Raw genomic sequence first — 15,992 nt, forward strand, 5'->3', positions numbered from 1 at the left:
TCTAAATTCTTTTTTCCTTCCTTAGTTTCTCTTTCTTTCTTTCTTTCTTTCTTTCTTTCTTTCTTTCTTTCTTTCTTTCTTTCTTTCTTTCTTTCTTTCTTTCTTTCTCTCTTTCCTTCTTTCCTTCCTTCCTTCCTTCCTTCCTTCCTTCCTTCCTTCCTGCCTTCAATTACTTGTATTTTCCCACTTCCTCTTTTGTAGGAGCACAGAGTAAGATTAAGGAGAAAGAGGTATCCATATGAAAAAAATAGAATTAGATTGCTTTCCTCCATTAAATTCTTTTTGGAGAGCTTAGTCTTTTTTAAAGAAGTTTTTTTATTGTGGAAATACTGTACAGAGGGGTTACAGTTAAATGAGCAAGGTAATGATTACATTTCTTATCAAGCATTGTTCCCTCCTCCTTTGTTTTTCCCCTACCATCCCTTCCCTCACACTTCCACACTCCCCCCGACCCCCACCTAAATTGTAAAGTTCATTGTTCAACAGTGTCTTGTACATCTCATTGTTACAATGGGTCAACCTGTATCCCTATTTAAACTTTTTTTTTTTTTACTTTCCCCTCCCAAATTACACCGACATAAAATAAATGGAAACAGGGATTTTACCATAGGGGAGGAACATACAAAGCAACAAAAAAATCCCATGGTACCTTATAAATACATTATAAACAATAGCAAGCAAGCAAGAAAAAAACACTGTGTCCCTATCTTGGGGTTAATTTTGCTTAACATCATCTTATCTTTTCATATGTTCATAGCTTTTGACCTTTTCTGCTTGTCCCAGACATATAATAGTCATTACAAATAAGGGAAACCATAGGACCTATGTTTCTTTGGGCCTGGATTACTTCACTTAATATTTTTTTCCCAAGTCTTCCATTTCCTAACAAACGAGACGATGTCATTCTTTCTGATGGAGGCATAGAATTCCATTGTGTATATATATATCACATTTTCTTGATTCATTCATCTACTGAGGGGCATATGGGTTGGTTCCATATGTTAGCTATGGTAAATAATGCTGCAATAAACACAGTTGGCGCTTAGAGTCTTGTAATGGTGTTTACTGCTTTGAAATATTCACCTCCTTCCAATAATAAGGGAACAATTGTTTAATTAAGAACAAATAACCCATTCATTTCCATCTATTTCCATTATGGCTAAATTAAGTACAAATTCAGTCAGTAGGTTCTAGGAAAGAAAGGTTGGATTTCTTTACATGGTAGTAGAATATAGTGTTCAGGAGAAGACAAGAGACTTTCTAGTATCTCTAGTAGATAAGAATACTTAATATTTTCTAGCATTCCTTGTAACTGGACGTAAAGAAAAATTTAAAAATAATATATTCCCATTTTCTCTTTGAAATGGCTGTTGTTCAGTAAAATACAATGCATTTTTTATGAGAAATATGCCTAGTTTTCAGATGAATGTAGCTGCTTTCAACCTTCCTGAAATAGTGGGTAAATATCATTGTCAATGTAGCATTGAATATTGAGGATCTGGTCATAGTCAGATGATTTTTACAAAGGTAAACTATATTACTGTCAATTGTGGATTTTTGAAAGTATTAATTGGTTTTATAAAGGATTAAGCAGTAAAGTTGTGATTATTAACTACACACAAAACGTTGGGAATGTTTGTGTAAATTGATACTTTTTCTCAACAAAAAGAAAAGGAATGAGCTAAATTTCCAATTAAAAGTCTAAATTTTGACTCAGAAGAAAGTGCACAAATTGCTGAATATTGTGGGCAGATAAAGGATTACTTCTGAGTTTCCTAAAAATCAGGATGGATTTCACACTTTCAAACATGTAATATACTTTATATAGTTTTAGATGTTTCTAATTTATCAGGTACTTTCTATCTTGATTTTTTTCAAAGTCAATGAGGGAAATACACATATCCTAATGTCAGAGAACATATGACAAATTTGGAAGCAATGATATAATTCTAGTTAAATGTTATTTGAAATAAATATAATTTGTTTATTTTTCATAGCTGTATGATGAAAAAAACCTGAAGAAATGGAACCTGAAAATTATACCAGGGTGACAGAATTTGTTCTTACTGGTCTTTCTCAGACTCGGGAGATGCAACTAATCCTATTTGTTATATTTCTATCATTCTATTTTTTCATCCTTCCAGTGAATATCCTTATCATTTGTACCATCAAGCTTGACCCACACCTAACTTCTCCTATGTACTTCCTGCTGGCTAATCTGGCCTTCCTTGATATTTGGTACTCCTCCATCACAGCCCCTAAGATGCTTGTAGACTTCTTTGTGGAGAGGAAGATTATTTCCTTTGGGGGGTGTATTGCGCAGCTTTTCTTCTTGCACTTTGTTGGGGCTTCAGAGATGTTCCTGCTCACAGTGATGGCCTTTGACCGCTATACTGCTATCTGCCGTCCTCTCCATTATGCGACCATCATGAATCGACGTCTCTGCTGTATCCTGGTGGCTCTGTCCTGGATAGGAGGCTTCATTCATTCTATAGTTCAGGTGGTTCTCATTGTTAGACTTCCCTTCTGTGGACCCAATGAGTTAGACAATTATTTCTGTGACATCACACAGGTTGTACGGATTGCCTGTGCCAACACCTTCTCAGAGGAGTTAGTGATGATCTTCAGCAGTGGTTTGATTTCTGTGGTGTGTTTCATTGCTCTTTTAGTGTCTTATGCTTTCCTTCTGGCCATGCTCAAGAAACACTCAGGCTCAGGTGAGAGTACCAATAGGGCTATATCCACCTGCTATTCCCACATCACCATAGTGGTGCTAATGTTTGGTCCATCCATCTACATTTATGCTCGCCCTTTTGACTCCTTTTCCCCAGATAAAGTGGTATCTGTGTTTCATACTGTGATATTCCCTCTACTTAATCCCATCATCTATACATTACGAAACAAGGAAGTAAAAACAGCCATGAGGAAGTTGCTCAGCAGATATTATTTATGTAGGGAAAAGTGAAAGCTAGATGATACATTTTATTGTCCTTCTGAGGATCAGTGTTCCAAAGAAGGAAACATTTATGGTGGTAATAATGCTATTTTCATTTCCTCCTTTTATTTGGCTTCACAAATGATCATTTTTTCTCCACTTCTCTTTATAGTGAGAAAACAAAGGCATTGAGAGGGAAATAAATGTACTTACACTTCAGACAACCTGGAATTTCTGACAGCTCATCACTAGAAATTCAGATTTAGTAGCACCTGCTAAATTATTCATTGAATAACTACTTGGGAGAAATTGACTCTGAAGAGAAAAAGTGTTGAAAACCAACAAAACAAATAAGATCTTAGGACAGAATCACACTAAATGTGAAGAGGCATTCAGCTTACAAATGTGACTAGTTTCATATAACCAATTAAATTTTATTTTGGGGGGGCCTTGAATTCAGTGCCTTGCACTTTTACTTCACTTTTTCACTCATGGTCAGTGCTTTAATACTTGAGCTATCCTTCCCTTTCCAGATTTTTGCTGGTTAGTTGAAGATAAGATTCTCACAAATGTTCCTGTCTTGGCTGCTTTGATCTCAGCCTCCTGAGTAGCTACGATTACAAGCATGAGCCACTAGCACCTAAATAAATATTGTTATTTTAATCTTGACCCAGTAAGAATATTTCGTAAACTATCTTCTCAGGTCTGGAAATCAGATGATCTACTTTGTCTTCTGTCTTCTAAGATTTAGCATTCTTTTATAAAAGCTGTCTCCACTTGTATTTCAAGTGGTATTTACATAACAGTGTTGGTAATAGAACTCAAGAATTTACCACATTGTGAAAACAATTTTTATGAATTCAGAACAGAGTGCAATTCTTTTGCAATATAGGACTCCTACCAATTTTTACTTATTATCTTCAGAAAGAAAGCTAGTTTTAAGAAGAGGGCTTTAGTTTGGCTGGTATTAAGGATATTTAGCTCTGTGAGTTTTTACAGAACTATCTCTTTTGCTAATTTTTTTATTTTTGTCTTACTAATTCTATCTCATATTAATTATAAGGTACTGCTTTTGTTATTGCTCTGAATTATTTTAGATCTATTTCACAGGAAACAATATTTTAATTAACATGGGTGATACTTACTTAGATGTATTGACTCCCATGATGATCTAGTGAATTATTTATTAGGGGTTGATTTTCTATTCCCTGACATTAATAACTCAATTACTGACCTTGATTGAGTATTTGAAAAGTAGATTCAGTTTATGAGTTAATAAGATATTGCTTATGACTTCTTATTTACTTAAATTTAAGTTTTCAATTTCAAAATGAGGGGTTGTCAGGGTCCTCAACCCATTATACTACATCCTCAAGTCCTTTTGCCATTAGATTGGCTGTATGAAAAAGCCTCAGTGAACTCTGCTTGAATATATCTTAAACTTCAGTTGGCTCATCTTTGCCTCAAGTAAGCATACATCATGATGCCCAACCTATTTCAGGAATCTTTATAGATACAAAGTCACAGAAACAATGAAAACAAGTCCAGGTCAATATAATTAATAAGTTGACAGAGTGCCAGACTGAAACCTAAGCAGAATTCTTAAGGGTCTACAAACCTTTATACTTCTTGGTGTTTGAAATAACCTCTCATTTGGAAAATACAGAGAAATTCAGGTAGATTATGAGGAAGCTATCTATCCTAGCCTTAGTTGCTGAAAATACATGTGTGAAACTTCCTTTGTGAATCATGTTGCCAACAGTATTGTCAATAAAGAATTGTTAAGGAAATTAGACAATTTTGGCTAGAAAAATGAGCTAATTATAGGTGATTTAAATAAAACTTCTTTGATGAGTAACAATCTTATATGCAATGTTAGTAAATAAACAGGCATAAATGGCTTAATATTTTAAAAATTCTGCTCAGTGATTTAATTTTTATACATGAGAACATTCATGAAAGTATTTTAGATCCTTGGACTGTTGGGAATATATTTATTCATCAAATTTCTTTACATTTTGTTTGTGAGAAACAGGTCTGGGAGAAGGACAGGAATTTGTATGGAAAAGAATATTCTAGAAGAAAAGGAAGTTGGTTTGAGGCTCTTATCAACTCCCAGTGGCCTGCAATTGGCCAAACTTACTTTGGCTTACACTAAAAAGCAGGAGTAAGTTTCTATCCCTGCTAAGCTAAAACCACACCCATATTCATAAAATTTCCCTATTGTGTCAGTTATTGTGTTAAAATAAAAAGTAGGGCTGGGAAGGTGGCTCACTGGTAGAGCGCTTGCCTTGCATGCCTGAGGCCCTGGGTTCGATTCCTCAGCACCACATAAGCAAAAAGAAAAAAGCCGGTAGTGGCACTGTGGCTCAAGTGGTACTCTCCCACTCTAGCCTTGAGCTGAAGAGCTGAGGGACAGCACCCAGGCCCAGAGTTTAGGCCCCACAACCGGACCCAAAAAAAAATAAAAATAAAGAGTAGCATTTCAAGGAGATTGAATTTGTTTTCCAAAGGACATAAGATCCATTCTTAGAATATGAACACTTTCTGCCATGAATTATTAGTAACAGCCTCTGACTATGTCCCTTACAACTGTTCCAAGGAACTAAAGTTGATTTTCCCATTTCTCGTTCCAATTTTAGAAACCTACAAGAATAAGATGTCTAACTTGTGACTTACTGTCTGTTACTAAGTGATTCTGGCTATATCAAAAAATTGAATATTGCTTTACTTGTGTTCAAACTATACATAATTAAATTTGCAACATAGCATGAGTTTCTTCTGGGGCAGAACTCAGTAGATAGCTTTCAAGGAAAGATGTGAATGTGTCAAAACAAATACATGCAATACACATGCTATCATAGTATAGTCTATGGAGCAAGGATTATAATAAAGATTCTAAAGTTTACTTTGTGAAGAATAAAGTGTTATTCAATTTGCAGAATAAATAAATAAATCATAAATATTTGGGGTATTTTGATAAAAGGATAAGAACATTCACCTTGTATACAATGAGTTTTAGTATTTTATTTTACTTGATGTTGAAATATGTTTGCTTTGATTTTGTGGACATGATTCTTGATTCCTGTCAGCATTGAGAATATGTGTATACATATTATCTTGCTCATATATATATATATATATATATTTATTTATGAAAGACAATTCCAGGCTTACCATTTATATTAATAAACCTATTTCTTAGTTGAAGAGATAATTCATGACCAAGTGCACTTCCGGTACAAAGATAGAGTATTAGGACATAAAGTTTATTTTTTTCCTTTGGAGATTTTTCTTTATGATGACCTACTTCTTTCTTCAATGCCACAGGCCCCCTTTACTAGAAACAGACTGGCCCAGAATGGAGTTATGATTCCTGAATTTTGAATTGACTTCTCATCACTTGGAAATGAATAGAACTACTGTTCTCATATGTTTTGCAAGTGAACATTAAAAATGTAAAATGAAAAAAAATATACATAATAAATAATGAATTATGTTTCCTGATTTTATATTTCTCTAAATCTGAGCTAGCTGGACTTCAATTCATTTTATAACTATATCTAATATAATCAGTATAAATGTTCTTAAAATAAGACCACTGACAATGTATTTTTCGAACATTAGTATACTGCTACTAAATAGAGTTCTTGCTGGTAACATTGAAATTATTAATAAAAACACAGAAATAACATAAATATTATCTGTAGTTAGAAACTAATATTGAGAAGAAAGTGGGTAATTTTTGGCATATTATAGACCTAGCCTAATTCATGGAAGACATTCAAACTGGGAATAATTCTGCCATCTCTACCAGGGGACATAGGGCAATGACTAGAAAACATTTTTGGTGGTCACAACTGGATTATTCCCGATATTGTCTCTTCCTAATCATCCTGTAAGTCACAGGAGTCTGACTTAGGTGCTTTATTTCCTCAATTATTTTGTTTGGAAATAAAATACTTTACAGAAACTATGAATATACACTCCATTTCCATCCTGTGGCATGATGGATAGCTTTACCGAACTTGTTAAAAGCAAAAGAAAATAATGTTAGTCAAATGTCTTTGAAAATTCTTCATAACCTGTCAGAATTCAACCCTAAAACTATACATAGGATTAAGTCTCAATGAAATTGAGAATTCAGAGCAATAAGTCAACACAAATAGTTTTATAGCTGCTTTTGGAATGAAGATGTTCTTTATTCAAGGCCAGGAATGCAGGGAGTAGTGGTGAGTGAGGTACATAATGATGACCCCAGAGATAGGTTGTCCTATATCTCTCCTCCCCTCACCATCTACACTTTTGGAAATATAGCACTTGTACTTTTAAAGGTTTGTCAGTTTATGATGGTAAGACTGCATTCATCTCATACCTATTGGTAAAAAGAAAGGATAAATAAAATCTGAGATATTCTGTTATTGGATGTCAGGACTTTTTTTTAATTGTGAAAATACCATACAGAGGGGTTACAATTACATGGGCAAGAAAATGAGTACATTTCTTATCAAGCATTGTTGCCTCCTCCTTTGTTTCACCTTCCTATCCCTTCTCATCTCCCCGCTTCCTCCTCCCCCACCCCTCCCCTTATAAGGACTTGTTATAAGGTTACAGAGACCAAGGCAACATAGGATGGAAGTAAAGATAAGCATATATATATATATATATATATATATATATATATATATGCAACCAAATAGAGTATACAGACAATGACTCACTTGAGAGGAAAATTTATTTTTTTTTTAAACTCATACCAATATGAGAAAGAAAGCTTTTGTTTGTTGTTTTGCTGTCACTGAGGTTTGAACTCAGAGTCCTGTTAAGCTGACTCTCACTTCAGCCACAACTCCAGCTTGGATTTTTGCTAGTTGGCTATAGACTATAGTTTTACAGATTTTTCTGGTCAGGTTTGCCAGAAACTTGGGACTATTTTCACAGAATTCTCTAATCCTGCCTCTAAATCTTCCTATTAAAATATCTACTCCCCCAAAGGTGGGTGAAGTTGTGCTGAAGTGCTACCCTTTCATGCTGCTGTGTAGTATATTTCTTTTCTCTGCCAAGTCACAAGGTATGCCCAGTGGCATGGTCAGAGGAGGCATCAGAGGTGCCTCTGGTTGTCTATCATCTTAAGTTAATCTAGTAAGGCCTAGTTACAACAAAAGTCATTGAGATTCAGACTTCCATTCATTCTTTTCCTCCAATCCAAGATGGCTGTAAAGTGACTGCTGTAGAAAATTCTCAGTGCAAATGACATGGATAAGAAACAGAAGAGTCTTGGGATGACTAGTCTTTATCCCATTCCTAGATAATTTATGGGTCCAAGTTAGGCATCACTGTTTCTTAGCAGAAAACAACTTTTAAACACCTCTCACATAAAGACAGACAATAAAGAGAAAACTTCAAACATGCTATGATAAAACAGGGTAATCAACTGTTATTGCATATAGCTTTTTCAATGTTGTAAATGTTGATTTTAGAATTCAGTAGCTAAAGAATGAATCTTAAAAAAATTTTAAGATGTAATTTCATCTCATTGTGCTATGCACATCTTTAACTGGAATGCATGGATGAAAATGTCATGAGCAGTTATATCTTATTATTTAACTATTCCTGTTGTCATTCTGACAATTCACAGTGAGAGTCTCTAAAGCTTTGTTAGCCTTCAAATTCCCAAGGTACAAATGAGGGAGATGGTAACTAGTTAGACAAGAAATGTAACCAGTACCTTACTTATGTAACTGTAACACCTCTGTACATCACCTTGACAATAAAATTTAAAAATAAATTCCCAAGATATATCCTCCATTGTATCACAACTTACTTGTCCTTTTAAAAGTGCAAGCAAGGGGCTCATCTATGAAAAGAGATATTTAAGAGAAAAGGCAGAAACGATAGATATTTACCCTTCCATTGGAAGGAAGTAAGGACTGCTGTGTGAAAGCAGTGTTGGGATTGTTAGAGAGGTATACATTTTGACCATCCTTCCTACTTGTGAAAAAATAAAAAAGTAGAAGAAAATGGAAACATACTATACCTCTTCAGGTGTGATACCTGCTATCTTGTAATGCAATGATAAGAATTAGACTAAAATGTAAATATGAATTCAATAATACATTAGCATCTTTTTAGAATACTTAGAATTTATTGAGTATCAATACAGTATTTGTTGAAATATCAATTGTCTTGGGAATGTGAGTACTAAGTAATAAATTTACATTACTAAATCGAGAGAGTCAGTCAATGTAAATGCTAGGCAGGGAGAACATTCACCAGTTTGAAAATATTGCAAAAGGCCAGCTTTTGACTTGGTCTAGCTTGGACAGAGTTTCCTTTTATTAATGGTCCTAGCATACATCAGTCTGGGATGGTTAATAGCTTACTGAAGTTAAACCTCCCTAAATTTTACTCTGCAATCTGTTAGTTATATGCAGTTAACATTAAGGATTCACACCAAAAATAGGGAAATAAAATCTTTGGTACACATGCACTTAAAACTCATAAAAGTTCAATCTATTAATATTATTTCATTCACTTCTCAAAAGGATGTAAGGTGACAAATTTCAGGTGAAGGAAGATTAAGTGATTGTCCCGAGATATTATGGTTAAAAAAATTGCAGGAGTGAAGGAGATATACTTAAAGCAGTGGCTGGAGTGGGGTTGGCCCCAAGACTGAACCAGTCCCCACCCCCTCTGGCCTCAATCTGGCCTCGGTGGATCATGTAATACTGCAATGTTCCCATATTACCAACCCAATAAATATTTGTATCAGTTGAGATGGAAATATGAGAGATGCTCCTTCATTTTTCTATTTCAATTCCTGTGACAGCAATTCTTCTCAATATAGTTGAACAGGAAATGTGCCTTTACAGAGATTCTGTGCCTTTATTTTCAGAGGTTTCATTTTCTTGAAAGAAATGTTAGTTTTATGGATATGTATCTTCAGTCTCTGAATATGTGATGAACATAATATGAAAATCACAGGCACCATGGGAGCACAGAGGAAAACAGTGAGTCAAAAACGTTATATGGGAACAAGTCCTGTGTGTGTTAAGGAGCCAATAGAATAGAAGTGAATGCTCCAAAAGAAACTAGCTACCATGGCAGATTCTTGAGCATCTAACCTCATAGATATTTAAGAAATTTCTTCTTAAATACATCTTCAATTTTTAAGGGATTTTGAAATTATCAACCGCATATGAATAAACAAGATGTATTCAATTTAAGAGTAAGTAGAAAGATGTTTGGCTTTGATTTCTTAGTTGGGACTTTATTACTTTTTCCTCATTTCTTTCTTCTCTTTTACCTTGTCTCTCCTTTCAGGTGAGGTTAATGAACCCCTCATTCCCTGTAAGTCTGTATTCCATTTTCAATGACATTATTCAAGTTGTGATGAGTAGCTAAAGCCATACAAAAATCACATTGTAAGCTGGGTGCTGGTGGCTCAATGCCTTTAATCCTAGCTACTCAGGATGCTGAGATCTGAGAGCTGAGATCCAAAGCCAGCCCTGGCAGGAAAGTCCGTGACACTCCTACCTCCAATAAACCACCAGAAAACTGGAAGTGGTAGAGTGCTAGCCTTGAGCTGAAGAGCTGAGGGACACAGTGCCCAAGCCCCAAGACCAACAAAAGAAAAAGGAAATCACACTGTAGTCTTTTTTTCCAGCTCATGAACATCTAGCTTAAAAAATTATCTTGACCCATTGTAACAATGAGATGTACAAGACTTAATGTTGAAAATGAGCTTTACAACTTGTGGGAGGGGAGGTCGGGAGGAGTTGAGGAGGTGGGGAAGGAAGGGATGGTAGGGGAAAAAGAAAGGAGGTAACAATGCTCGATAGGAAATGTACTCTACCTTACTTATGTAACTGTAACCCCTCTGTACACTATTTTTACAATAAAAATATATTTAAAATTATCTTAATCATAATTTTGTGCATACACCAGCAATATTCACATATTTTATATTCAGTTTTATGTAAACTATATTCAAAATCGATGCAAAATTTAATATTCAGAAAAAGGACTTAAAATACGATAAATTAGATATATATGGTAACCTTAGTGTATTGTTTTCATACCAATAAATTATTTTGCTCATCTTTAATGGTGAGCACATTCCCAAGTTAGAGGCCACTATATAAACAAAACTTTTATCTCATTTCTTCTAGTGTTCACAAACCTTTATTTAAACCAGGATAACAGTTTGGTGTTTTATAAAAAAAAAGAAAGTATTTCCCGTAAGTAGAATATTTTAAAGTGTTTTTATGGCAACATTCATGAGGTACAATTTATATATAATAAATATATACAACTTAATATTTTCATAAATACACATATGACAGCACTGAAATATAATTTAATATGAGATATATCTTACACTACAATTAAAAATCTCCCATTAAGAAGCTTATTCATTTCCCTTTTTCTTTCAATTCCCAACTATTCGCATGAAGACCTAGAGACCTTACTACCTGTGGTTAGGGTCTTCTTTCCATCAGAAAAACACTTCATGTATGAGAGGTTGGGTGGAGAAAATAGAATGATAGTGAATGCTACCTAAATATATTGATTCTGGACACGAGGATGGGAAAAATAGCATTTACTTTAAGCTGTTGAATAAGAAAGATAGGATCAGAATAGTTAGAGTAAATGAGAAAGTTCATCTGATTTAAATATTTTACATGTACTTATGAAACACGATGGTAAAACCTTTCTGAAAAAATAGCATATAATAAAAAAGTGATGAATCATAGTAACATGAAACAGGTTTGACCTGTCAGGATCTTCTACTAGTGGCAGCCAAGAAGGGCAATTTTAAAGACTGAAGGAGGGTAATTATGGTCAGAACATGTTATGTACATGTGTGAAAATGGAACAGTGAGGCATATGGAAACTGGTTTGAGAAGAGGAGAGGGAGGATAAGGAAGACTGCCAGAGGAGTAGGTCTGATCAAGGTACATTGTATGTCAAAATGAAACACCTGTAAATCTAATCAATAATAAAAATATGGGGAAAGGGGAAAATGCTTATGATTCATGCAAACTAGGAAAAACCCCGAAGTCAGGAGAATCCTAGATCACTTTGAAAGAACAGTTAAATAGCTATACAGGTGAAGATAAGGTTGGCTTGAAGACCAGGGGTTGGCAGTTATAAAGTATAGAAGAATAAAAGGCAATCCAAGATGCAGGTGACTCATGCCTGTAATCCTAGTTACTCAGGAGGCTAAGATCTGAGGATCATGGTTCAAACCAGCCTAGGCAGGAAAGATCCTGAGACTCATCTGCAATTAAACACCAAAAATGCCACAAGTGGAGGTGTGGCTCAAGTAGTAGAGTGCTAGCCTGAGCAACAAAGATCAGGGACAGTATCCAGGCCCTGAACTCAAACTCCAGGTCTGATAGCCCCCTGCTATCCCGCAAGAAAGGATAAAAGACAGAAGGTATATTAGACATTAGGATTTTAGGTTGTGGAATGAGATAGGATATAGATGTGGAGTCTACTGCTTTTAACTCATGAAGATGTATGATAAAGATGGAAAAGAAGAAAACCATGCTTTGTTTTTTATTGTAAAAATAGTGTACAAAGGGGTTACAGTTACATGAGTAAGGTAATGAGTACATTTCCTATGGAACATTGTTACCTCTTCCTTTGTTTTCTCCCTACCATCCCTTCCCTCCCCACTTTCCCATCTCCTCCCTCCCTCCTCCCAACAAGTTGCAAAGTTCATTTTCAACATAGTGTCTTGTACATCTCATTGTTACAATGGGTCAACCTGTATCCCTATTTAAGCATTATGATTTTTTCCTTCCCCTCCCCAAATTAGAAAAATATATATACAAGATACAGGGCACCAGAATCAAATACAATGAAAACAGGGGTTATAACATGGGGGAGGAACAAGCAGAAAAGGTCAAAAGCTATGTACATATGTCTATGCTTTGTTTGTTTAATGTTTTAAAGGTGCAAGAGATGGAAACAGCAAACAACACAGTGATGACTGAGTTCCTCTTCCTTGGTTTGACCCTTCTAGAGGTGTTCAGCTTTTGGTCTTTTCACTCATCTTAATTTTCCACCTCATCATTCTTCCTGTAAATGTTCTCATCATTCTCACCATAAGGTCAGACCCTGGGCTCACAGCCCCACTCTATTTCTTCCTAGGCAACATGGCCTTCCTGGATGCTTCCTACTCTTTCATTGTGGCACCCAGGATACTGGTGGACTCCTTTCTGAGAAGAAGGTGTCACTCAACTGTTTTCTTCCACTTCCTTAAAGGAGAGGAAGGCTTACTTCTTGTTGTGATGGCCTTTGACTGTTATATGGCCATCTGCTGACCTTTACACTATTCCACTGTCATGAGCTCTAGAACCTGCTATGTATTACTTTTGGCTTTGTGGTTTGGAGGATTGTGCACTCCATTATCCAAGTGTCCTTACCCTTTGTCTGCCCTTCTGTAGTCCAAACCAGTTTGATAGCTTCTTCTGTGATATTCCTCAGGTTATCAAACTAGCCTGCACTGATATTGGAAATTTTCATAGTCTTCAACAGTGATCTAATGACACTTATGTACTTCTTGGGGCTTCTGGTCTCATATGAAATCATCCTCTGTCGAATACCTCAGTCATCTTCTGAAGGGAAGAAAAAAGCCCTGTCCCACTCATGTCACAGTAGTATGCCTCATGTTTTGGCCTGGCATCTTGATTTATACTTGTCCATCCAGGGCCTTAGTAACTGACAAGTTAGTTTCTTTCTTCCACATAGTGATATTTCCTTTGTTGAATCCTGTGATTTATACAGTTAGAAACCAGAAAGTAAAAATATCCATTGACATGGATATTATTATGAGAACCAAAGAAAAGAAATTCTGATTGGAATTTATTTATCTAGTGAATACTGTTTGTTTTAAAATTTCTCCATTGTCCAATACTAAGTAGGCCATTGAGGAAGGGTGAATGTTATACATTATAAGAGAGTAAACCTTGTATGTTTAAAGGCCATAGAGGATATCCCAGAGTAACTACATTATAAGAGTAAATTTGAGAGATATAGAAATTAAATTTTAAATGAAGTTTCATTTTTTAAATTTTAAATGATGAAATCACCAGTCTTACAGGTTGCCAGAGATTTAGTGCACTTTCGTTATAATAGTAATCAATTTTAATATTTTAAGCAAGAAAGAACTCATCTAAAACATATTTAGATTTACTCAGAGATTAGTACTGAGTAATTTATGATATTGGGAATAGCAAGAGTCAAAAGACAGTGTTGTTAGGTTCCTGTCCTTGCTTGTTGGTGTTCTATATGTTGTCTGGCTTGCAAATATAACTATTGTTGTTGACATTTCTTTTTATTATTCATTACTGTTCAAGATAATCAAGGAGTTTTACTGACCTTTAAAGAATTCTTTTTGTGTCCACTGGAGTTATTGTAGTCCCACACAATTCTTACCATTTAATTTATGGGAGAAACCTCTTAAGTTTTATTTGCACTCCATTGCTCTACCAAAGAATATTTTCAAAGTCCTTAAAATGGAGCATTTGCTTTCCTTCAAACCTACAGACATCCTAATATAAACGGTAGATACCCTAATCAGGTACTTAGGAGACTATCATTTTACCATCACTGTTATGTAAGAAAAATTGTTCTTTCTCATTAAAATAGGTTGCCTGTCATACAAACAAATCGTAATTTTTTCTGTTGGCATACCTTTGAGCTTGGCTTCTGATTAAAACACTTTATCAACATCTTTATTATCTTAACTTTCATTTACCCAATTTTATTTCACTTTTCTAAATTGACATAGGATAATAATCTATAACATACTAATTCTACACACATTTCTTAGGCTCTTGTGAAAGAGAATCTTATATCCCTTCAAGCTTCTATTTCTCAATTTACCAAAAAAAAGCGAAGAGTAGAAGTTCATATAATGGGAAGTGGCACAAAGATCTTACTAAGAAACAAGAGGAGAGAATTATACAAAATTAGACAATCTCTTCTTGAATCAGTAACAAATTAATCTGGTATTTCACATGGCGAATTGATCCCTATAAGGCAATACTATCTGTGTACTACTGGTCTGATGGCCACTTCAAGATTGCTCCTTCAGACTAGAACTGCATCTCAAACAGCTTTACATTTCTCCACAGCACCTGTCTTTTTGGTTTGCACAAAATAATGTTTACTGAACCAAGGAGGGAAAACTTGATTTCATTTTCTCTTTGTTTAGCAGAAGTTGAATAAGTATTTAAACACTGCTGAACTCATATATTTCAATGACAGACATGGGACTATTGTTGATTAGTTGCCCCATCATTCTGTGGGTCCTCTGGCGTTACACATGTTATCTTTCTCACATTTTTCTACTACGTCATTTTCCTCAGTGTCTACTAAAGTTCTGATTTAGTCAAGAAGATGAATAATTTTGTTTTAAAGATTATAGCCTATGGCTTGTTTAGCTGGTTTGTCCAGCCAGTGACTCCTATTCTGGTTGACTGGTTATATTCTATTCCTACTGACTATCCAGAAAGGAGTCATTAACTCAGCATAATTATTCTGGCAGCATGATATTGTCATCTTCAATACGGTTCCATTTCTGGAGGATCAGTCAGGGACCAGTACTCAGTCTTTTCCATGGCATAGTACAACATGTTTTTCATAGTAAAAATATAGTTGAGAGAAACAACCTCTACTGACTCTTCCATAAATAGCTCATTTTATTACAGCCCAAAGTCTTTTATCTCCAATTAATAGTGAAAAAGCTGAAAATATAGGTGTGGTTTATGTAGTAAGGGCCAGACTTGAGTGAAAAAGCTAAGGGACAGTACCCAGTCCCAGAGTTCAAGCTTTAGAACTGCAAAAATAAAAAAAAGAAAGAAAATAATCGTGAGAATAAACTTCCACTTTCATTAGTACCTAACACAACCATAAGAGTACTACCCTGTAAGATTGTGGCTGTGATAACCCTCATCCCAAAACCAGGCAGGGACTCATCAAAGAAAGAGAACTATAGACCCATTTCTTTGATGAACATTGATGCAAAACTTCTCAACAAAAT

The 15,992-nt window shown here is 35.1% G+C and overlaps 1 protein-coding gene and 1 pseudogene across 1 annotated transcript; both read left to right on the plus strand.

Annotated features, from left to right (window-relative positions):
* The first annotated feature begins 1,934 nt into the window (after window positions 1–1,934).
* Window positions 1,935–3,055, plus strand: LOC106001228 (olfactory receptor 4M1). Its single transcript, XM_013036362.1, has one exon. It carries the CDS (start codon window positions 2,024–2,026, stop codon window positions 2,963–2,965), a length of 942 nt encoding a protein of 313 aa, XP_012891816.1. The 5' UTR covers window positions 1,935–2,023; the 3' UTR covers window positions 2,966–3,055.
* A 9,852-nt stretch (window positions 3,056–12,907) lies between these two features.
* On the plus strand, window positions 12,908–13,803 carry LOC106001214 (annotated as a pseudogene).
* The last annotated feature ends 2,189 nt before the right edge of the window (window positions 13,804–15,992 follow it).

This window comes from Dipodomys ordii, unplaced genomic scaffold (genome assembly GCF_000151885.1).
Source record: "Dipodomys ordii isolate 6190 unplaced genomic scaffold, Dord_2.0 Scaffold276, whole genome shotgun sequence".
In the NCBI taxonomy this organism is placed as follows: domain Eukaryota; kingdom Metazoa; phylum Chordata; class Mammalia; order Rodentia; family Heteromyidae; genus Dipodomys; species Dipodomys ordii.